This window comes from Alosa sapidissima, chromosome 7, assembly GCF_018492685.1.
Source record: "Alosa sapidissima isolate fAloSap1 chromosome 7, fAloSap1.pri, whole genome shotgun sequence".
Classification (NCBI taxonomy): domain Eukaryota; kingdom Metazoa; phylum Chordata; class Actinopteri; order Clupeiformes; family Clupeidae; genus Alosa; species Alosa sapidissima.
In genome coordinates this window covers 35,837,398-35,846,149 of record NC_055963.1, presented here as the reverse complement: position 1 = coordinate 35,846,149, position 8,752 = coordinate 35,837,398, and the positions used below count along the sequence as shown (strand labels likewise).

General features: G+C 51.5%; 1 protein-coding gene across 2 annotated transcripts in view; it reads left to right on the top strand.

Moving 5' to 3' along the window:
* Nucleotides 1-3,920: 3,920 nt before the first annotated feature.
* kazna (kazrin, periplakin interacting protein a) overlaps nucleotides 3,921-8,752 on the top strand; it is a 232,656-nt gene continuing 227,824 nt past the window's right edge. For both annotated transcript variants that reach the window (XM_042096951.1, XM_042096952.1), the window contains exon 1: nucleotides 3,921-3,996. In XM_042096951.1, the coding sequence (XP_041952885.1) occupies nucleotides 3,921-3,996 (76 nt within the window). The remainder of the gene's footprint in view (nucleotides 3,997-8,752) is intronic.

Here is an 8,752-nt window from a genome sequence, read left to right as displayed (position 1 = left end):
TTAAGGTTTCTGTTACAGACAGCAGAGCCGTTTCGGTAGAGTGGCCGCTTTTGAACCCAGACTGATTTGGATCCAGAAGGTTGTTTTGTGAAAGGAAGTCAGAGACCTGTTTGGAGACTGCTCGTTCAATGCCTTTGGATAGGAAAGGCAGGAGTGAGACAGGGCGGTAGTTCTCGACTTGAGCAGGGTTGAGAGAAGTTTTCTTAAGTAACGGTGTTACCCGGGCCATTTTGAACGCTGTTGGAAATGTGCCGGAGGTTAGCGAGGCATTGATCACATGTGTGATAGCTGGTGCGATGGTCGGGCTGATGGACTGAAGTAGGCTCGTAGGTATAGGGTCCAGCGAGCATGTGGTAGGACGGCTACATGTCAGGAGAGAGGCGCGAATGCTGAAAAAGATGTTCCAGCAGCCCCTAGAGGTTGTAGGAGGGCGGTAACTGAGTCTGATGTGTTGTGTGGGCATGTAGAGAATTGACTGCTGATTGCCGCCACTTTGTTTGTAAAAAATGAGGCAAAGGGTATCCGCAGTAAGGCTGGATGGAGGAGGAGGCAGCTGCGGGTTGAGTAGCGATTTGAAGGTTGAGAAAAGTTTTCGAGTGTCTGTAGCGCTGTTGATTTTGTCATTGTAGAAAGCCGTCTTAGCAGCAGTGATGCTGGCTGAGAAGGAGGTTAGGAGTGTCTGGTAGTTTTTGAGGTCATCAGTTAGTTTGGATTTGTGCCATCTCCTCTCCGCGGCTCTGAGTTTGGTGCGCTGAGATCGGAGGGTATCATTTAGCCATGGATGAGAGTGTTTGGATCGAGCTGGCCTTGTGGTTAGAGGGCACAGCTCGTCTAGACACGAGCTCAGTGTGGAGCAGAGCGATCCTGTGGCCTCATTAACCTCCATAGAGGAGAAGGTGTTGAGTGGAGGTAGACCGGAGGCAACCACCGAGGAAAAGTGGGTTGGAGACAGGTTCCGAATGTTGCGGCGGAACGTGACCATCGCTTGAGGAGCCGGAGGCTGTTCTGTCAGGCTGACGTTGAACTGGATGAAGAAGTGGTCAGAAAGATGGAGAGGCGTCACCATGAGAGTGTCTGTGCTGCAGTTCCGAGTGAGGATCAAGTCAAGCTCTTTGCCAGCTTTGTGAGTAGGGCTTTGAACCAGTTTGAGGTCAAAAGAGTGGATCAGGGCCAAAAAGTCCGCTGAGCCTGAGGTGTCTAAGTGGATGTTCATATCGCCGAGAACAAGAAGCGGACAGTCATGCTCAGGGATGGAGGACAGCAGAGTGTCAAGTTCGTCCATAAAGTTGCCTAGTTGGTCTGGAGGGTGGTAGATGACCAGCACGTAGAGTTTTGCTGGGGTGATCACTGTGATGGCATGGAATTCGAATGAGACATATTTGTTTGAAGGCAGTAGCGGGGTAAATTTCCATTTGTTGGAGATCAGCAGGCCCGTCCCACCTCCTCGTCCAGATGGGCGAGGGGTGTGGGATAGTGTAAGGTTAGTGGAGAGTGCAGCCGGGGTGGCAATGTTCTCAGGTTTGATCCAAGTCTCAGTGAGAGCAAGGAGTTCCAACGAAAGGTGGTTGGCATAGCCAGCTATGAAGTCGGTTTTGTTGACTGCGGATTGACAGTTCCACAAGCCCATGGAGAAGGAGGTTTCTGTCGGTGAGGACCGTTTAAGTTGCTGGAGGTTAAGCAGATTTCTGCCCCTTTTGGCATGATGCCGTTTTCTGCAATGGCCGGTGATAACAGATATGGTGGAACGGCACATTTTGCCTTTGTCGGGCGCCTGTGCTCGGTGAACTTGCACAGGTAAACTTGCTCGTCTTGACCACGTCCGAGGACGGCTGAAACAAGGGCTGACGCTTCAGCAACAGCCTCTATTGTTATGCTGACAGGAATTGCATGCAGCTGGCCTCGCATCTCACTAATGATGAATCAGCGTAGACCGCCCTCTGACGTTCGCACAGCTTAGATTGTTCAAAAGGGTGTTAATTACTGTCAACTGAAAGTCCGCTCGCTCACACCGACCGAAACTTGCAGTTTCAAGTAGCCTCCTCCCTCAGCTGTTCCCAAACGCCCAGAGTCCAATTCTAATGAATTGGAGAGGATTGGCCAATAGTAGCCTATGTGTTCTTCCTTTCTCTCTTCCAACACACACATACATATAATACTTACTCACACACACACACACACACACACACACACACACACACACACACACTCTATTTCCCATGAAAGTTGCAGCAGAGAGAGAGAGAGAAGGAAAGATTGAAGAGAAAGAGAGATAATGGAGAGAGGGAGTAAAGGATGTCTGAGGAGGAAAGAGAGAAAGAAAGGATGAGGTGCTAAAAGACAGGAGAGAGAGAGAGAGAGAGAGAAAGGATTAGGTGATAAGAGAGAGGAGAGAGAAAGAAAGGATGAAATGATAAGAGAGAGGAGAGAGAGAAAGAAATGATGAGGTGATAAGAGAGAGGAGAGAGAAAGAAAAGATGAGATGATAAGAGAAGAGAGAGAAAGGTTGTAAGAGTGAGGTGAAATGGATGAGAGAAAGAGGTCTTCTGGGAGGACAGCCAGAGCTGAAGAGAGAGGGAGAGAGGAATGGAGGGAGGGAGGGAGGGAGAAAGGGAGAAGGGTCAAGAAAGGGAACAGAGAGATAGAGGAAGAGATGAACAGAGTGATATGAGGGATGGAGAGAATAAAAGAGAGGAAGGGGATGAGAGAGAGAGGGATAGAGAGAATAAAATAGAGGAAGGGGATGAGAGAAAGAGAGGGAAAGATGGAGAGAGGGTTAATTAAAAGGCAAGGTGTGAAGTACAGAGGGAAAAGAGGAAAAGAACCAGTGATGGAGAGAGAGAGAAAGAGGGAGAGAGAGGGATAAAGGGAGAAATAGGGAAATGAGAGAATGACAGAGAACCAGTGAGATGAGGAGAAAGAAAGAGACAGTTTGAGCTGAGTCAGATAAAAATGTGTGTATGTCTTATGTCTGTGTGTGTGTGTGTGTGTGTGGCTGTGTGTGTCTGTGTGTGTGTGTGTGTGTGTGTGTGTGTGTGTGTATGGCTGTGTGTGTGTGTATGTGTGTGTGTATGGCTGTGTGTGTGTATATGTGTGTGTGTGGCTGTGTGTGTGTATATGTGTGTGGGTGTGTGTGTGTGTGAGAGTGTGTGTGTATGTGTGTGTGGCTGTGTGTGTGTGTGTGTGTGTGTGTGTGTGTGTGTGTGTGTGCACGATTGGACATAAGAATATTATGATTATTACTGTATGCCCAAGTGTAGTATTATAGTTATTATAACTACTGCCATAAGCTGCCGTCGCCTCACCGCATTGGACCAGAGCCAGGCGCTGATGGGAAAGAGGGAGGGACCATGAGAGAGAGAGAGCGAGAGAGAGAGATGGTGGGAGAGAGAGAGAACTGGGGAGGGAGGCAGAGCGAGATGGTGTGTGTGTGAGTCTGTCAGCAGAAAGAGAGAGATCACGGTCACCGATCGCAGTCGCCTGGCAGCAGCAGCAGCAACACTCGCTATCATCTTTAGAAGCTCACACACACACACACACACACACACATCTCACACTCGCTACCACCTTACACGCTGTAGAAGTACTCTCACACTTCTCAGCAGGACACACACACACACACACACACACTTGTGACATCTGTCTTAGCAGTGCGTCTCTCCAGAGAACAAGGGAGGACAAAGGAAAAGAGCGAGAGAACTAAGAAAAAAAGAGAGGAAGAAACAGAGGGAGAAAAAGAGAGTGAGAAAAAGAGAGAGGACGAACGAAAAGACTTGAATTCTACGATTCAGCCGGCTGGCATCCGGATCAGTCCTCACCAGCGGAGCCATCGTTCCTGGCAGCGATCTCCCACCTGTCGAGTTATCTCTCACACACCTTACCCCAGGAGAGAGTGTGTGTGAGCCTGCGACCACCGAGCAGCCATGGAGCAAACTCTCACTTGTCCCAACGCCACCTTCTCCCAGGTGTTTGGTCGCCAGGGGCAACTCATGCAAGCCAGTGAGTACCTGCCTTTTCTCCGCCTTTTAACTACTGCCACCATGCCACCATACTATTCACAGGGTACTTAACTCTACACACCACCATACTAACACCATACTCCAGGATTACTCACACATTACTCCAGGATTACTCACACCCTGCTCATGTTACTTGATCACACACTGCATCACTCGCACACTGCATCACTCACACACTGCATCACTCACACACTGCTCACACACTGCATCACTCACACACTGCATCACTCACACACTGCTCACACACTGCTCACACACTGCATCACTCACACACTGCACACACACTGCATCACTCACACACTACATCACTCACACACTGCATCACTCACACACTACATAACTCACATACTGCTCACACACTGCATCACTCACACACTGCATCACTCACACACTACATCACTCACACACTGCATCACTCACACACTACATAACTCACATACTGCTCACACACTGCATCACTCACACACTGCATCACTCACACACTGCTCACGCACTGCTCACACACTGCATCACTCACACACTGCACACACACTGCATCACTCACACACTACATCACTCACACACTGCATCACTCACACACTACATAACTCACATACTGCTCACACACTGCATCACTCACACACTACATTGCTCACACACTACACACCATACTATACCACTACAGTACTGTCAGATCTCCCCTACCACACCATCATACTATACCAGTGGTTTTGTACTGTCAGTGCACTCCAACATAACTCCAACACAGTGTTACACCATTACAGTCAGTACCCTAATACTGTAAATACCCTAATGCTGTTAGTGCTCTTAGTACCCTAATACTGTTAGTTATTAAGCACTTTCAGTGCCCTAATACTGTTTTCCTCTCATTCTGTTAGTATCTAGAGACTGTACAGTCCTCTCATTCACACACTACATCACTCACACACTACATCACACTACCATATTATACTACTACAGTACTGTCAGACCTCTCATACCACATAACTATACTATACCAGACCTCTCATACCATATTACTATACTATACCAGACCGTCTCATACCATATTACTATACTATACCAGACCTCTCATACCATATTACTATACCAGACCTCTCATACCATATTGCTCTTGTTACTTTTATCAGCGTCCTCCAGCACAGGCTGTTTTTGTTCTGCCTTCTGTAAGGCTGTTGGGGCAGTTTTAGGGCAGTGCAGTGTTGGGCAGTGTTAGGCAGTGCAGTGTTGGGCAGTGCAGTGTTGGGCAGTGTTAGGCAATGCAGTGTTGGGCAGTGCAGTGTTGGGCAGTGTTAGGCAGTGCAGTGTTGGGCAGTGCAGTGTTGGGCAGTGTTAGGCAGTGCAGTGTTGGGCAGTGTTAGGCAGTGCAGTGTTAGGCAGTGCAGTGTTGAGCAGTGTTAGGCAGTGCAGTGTTAGGCAGTGGAGTGTTAGGCAGTGCAGTGTTGGGCAGTGTTCGGGCAGTGCAGTGTTAGGCAGTGCAGTGTTGGGCAGTGCAGTGTTGGGGCAGTGTTGGGCAGTGTTCGGGCAGTGCAGTGTTTGGGCAGTGCAGTGTTAGGCAGTGTTGGGCAGTGCAGTGTTGGGCAGTGCAGTGTTGGGGCAGTGTTAGGCAGTGCAGTGTTGGGCAGTGGAGTGTTAGGCAGTGCAGTGTTGGGCAGTGTTCGGGCAGTGCAGTGTTAGGCAGTGCAGTGTTGGGCAGTGCAGTGTTGGGGCAGTGTTGGGCAGTGCAGTGTTGGGGCAGTGCAGTGTTGGGGCAGTGTTAGGCAGTGCAGTGTTGGGCAGTGTTGGGCAGTGTTAGGCAGTGCAGTGTTGGGGCAGTGTTGGGCAGTGCAGTGTTGGGCAGTGTTCGGGCAGTGCAGTGTTAGGCAGTGTTGGGCAGTGTTCGGGCAGTGCAGTGTTCGGGCAGTGCAGTGTTAGGCAGTGTTGGGCAGTGCAGTGTTGGGCAGTGCAGTGTTGGGGCAGTGTTAGGCAGTGCAGTGTTGGGCAGTGTTAGGCAGTGCAGTGTTGGGCAGTGCAGTGTTGGGGCAGTGTTGGGCAGTGTTCGGGCAGTGCAGTGTAAGGCAGTGTTGGGCAGTGTTCGGGCAGTGCAGTGTTCGGGCAGTGCAGTGTTAGACAGTGTTGGGCAGTGCAGTGTTGGGCAGTGCAGTGTTAGACAGTGCAATGTTGGGCAGCGTTCGGGCAATGCAGTGTTAGGCAGTGTTGGGCAGTGTTCGGGCAGTGCAGTGGTCGGGCAGTGCAGTGTTAGGCAGTGTTGGGCAGTGCAGTGTTGGGCAGTGCAGTGTTAGACAGTGCAATGTTGGGCAGTGTTCGGGCAGTGCAGTGTTAGACAGTGTTGGGCAGTGTTCGGGCAGTGCAGTGTTAGGCAGTGTTGGGCAGTGTTCAGGCAGTACAGTGTTAGGCAGTGTTGGGCAGTGCAGTGTTGGGCAGTGCAGTGTAGGGGCAGTGTTAGGCAGTGCAGTGTTGGGCAGTGTGGGGCAGTGCGGTGTTGGGCAGTGCAGTGTTGGGCAGTGCAGTGTTGGGCAGTGCAGTGTTGGGGCAGTGTTGGGCAGTGCAGTGTTGGGCAGTGTTCGGGCAGTGCAGTGTTAGGCAGTGTTGGGCAGTGTTCGGGCAGTGCAGTGTTAGGCAGTGTTGGGCAGTGCAGTGTTGGGCAGTGCAGTGTAGGGGCAGTGTTAGGCAGTGCAGTGTTGGGCAGTGCAGTGTTGGGCAGTGTGGGGCAGTGCAGTGTTGGGCAGTGCAGTGTTGAGCAGTGTTGGTCAGTGATGGGCAGTGTTGGGCAGTGTGGGGCAGTGCAATGTTGGGCAGTGTTGGTCAGTGAAGGGCAGTGTTGGGCAGTGTTAGGCAGTGCAGTGTTGGGCAGTGCAGTGTTGGGCAGTGTTCGGGCAGTGCAGTGTTAGGCAGTGTTGGGCAGTGCAGTGTTAGGCAGTGTTGGGCAGTGTTCGGGCAGTGCAGTGTTAGGCAGTGTTGGGCAGTGTTCAGGTAGTGCAGTGTTAGGCAGTGTTGGGCAGTGCAGTGTTGGGCAGTGCAGTGTTGGGGCAGTGTTAGGCAGTGCAGTGTTGGGCAGTGCAGTGTTGGGCAGTGCAGTGTTGGGCAGTGTGGGGCAGTGCAGTGTTGGGCAGTGCAGTGTTGGTCAGTGATGGGCAGTGTTGGGCAGTGTGGGGCAGTGCAATGTTGGGCAGTGTTGGTCAGTGAAGGGCAGTGTTGGGCAGTGCAGTGTTGGGCAGTGTTAGGCAGTGCAGTGCAGTGTTGGGCAGTGCAGTGTTAGGCAGTGTTAGGCAGTGTTGGGCAGTGTTCAGGCAGTGCAGTGTTAGGCAGTGCAGTGTTGGGCAGTGCAGTGTTGGGCAGTGTTCGGGCAGTGCAGTGCAGTGTTGGGCAGTGTGGGGCAGTGCAGTGTTGGGCAGTGCAGTGTTGGGCAGTGCAGTGCAGTGTTCGGGCAGTGCAGTGTTAGGCAGTGTTGGGCAGTGTTCAGGCAGTGCAGTGTTAGGCAGTGTTGGGCAGTGCAGTGTTGGGCAGTGCAGTGTTGGGCAGTGCAGTATTGGGCAGTGCAGTGTTGGGCAGTGTTGGTCAGTGATGGGCAGTGTGGGGCAGTGCAATGTTGGGCAGTGTTGGGCAGTGTGGGGCAGTGCAATGTTGGGCAGTGTTGGTCAGTGATGGGAAGTGTTGGGCAGTGCAGTGTTGGTCAGTGCAGTGTTGGGCAGTGATGGGCAGTGTGGGGCAGTGTGGGGGAGTGTTAGGCAGTGTTGGGCAGTGCAATGTTGGGCAGTGTTGGTCAGTGATGGGCAGTGATGGGCAGCGTGGGACAGTGTTGGGCAGTGCAGTGTTGGGCAGTGTGGGGCAGTGTTGGTCAGTGATGGGCAGTGTTGGGCAGTGTGGGGCAGTACAGTGTTGGGCAGTGTTGGACAGTGTGGGGCAGTGTTGGGTAGTGTTGGGCAGTGCAGTGTTGGGGCAGTGTTGGGGCAGTGCAGTGTTGGGGCAGTGTGGGGCAGTGTTGGGGCGTGTTGAGTAGTGCTGTTTTTGTTCTGCCTTCAGTGAGGCTGTTGGGCAGTGCTGCTGTCCACTGCTGCATCCTCTGTTTATGTTTGTTTACTACGGAGAGTAAATACAAACAGGAAAGAGCTGGTGGAGATAGAGAAAGAGGAGGAGAGGTGTTGAGGAGTTTACAAGATGCCCTGGCTGTTGGGAGAAAGGGTGTGTGTGTGTGTGTGTGTGTGTGTGTTAGTGACTGGGGGGGGGGGGGGGGGGGGTCTAGGAGTGTTTCTGTTTGCCAGTCTCTCCTCAAGGTTCAGGTGGTGTCATATCGTGTGAGTGTATGTGTGTGTCTGCATGTATGTGTGTTTGTGCATGATTGTGTGTGTGTGTGTGTGTGTGTGTGTGTGTGTGCGTGTGTGAGAGAGAGAGAGAGTAGGGTGTGTCATGTATGTCTCTGTGTGTGTGTGTGCACACACATTTGTGGGCGAGTGTGTGTGTGGTGCTAGTCTCTACTCAAGGCTTGGGTAGTGTCATGTTTGACAGGCGTCATAGACTGTCAACATTCTGCAGACTGACAATTAGGGGTCTGACGCAGTTCACACACACATCAGGTGTGTGTGTGTGTGTGAGAGAAAGAGAGAGAGACAGATAGAGCATTTGTGAGCATCTGCATGTTTGTGTTGAGTGTGAATGAAAGTTGTGAATGTTTTGTATGTGGAATTGGGAATGTTCTTGCCTCTATGCAAATGGCAGTGTGTGTGTGTGTGTGTGTG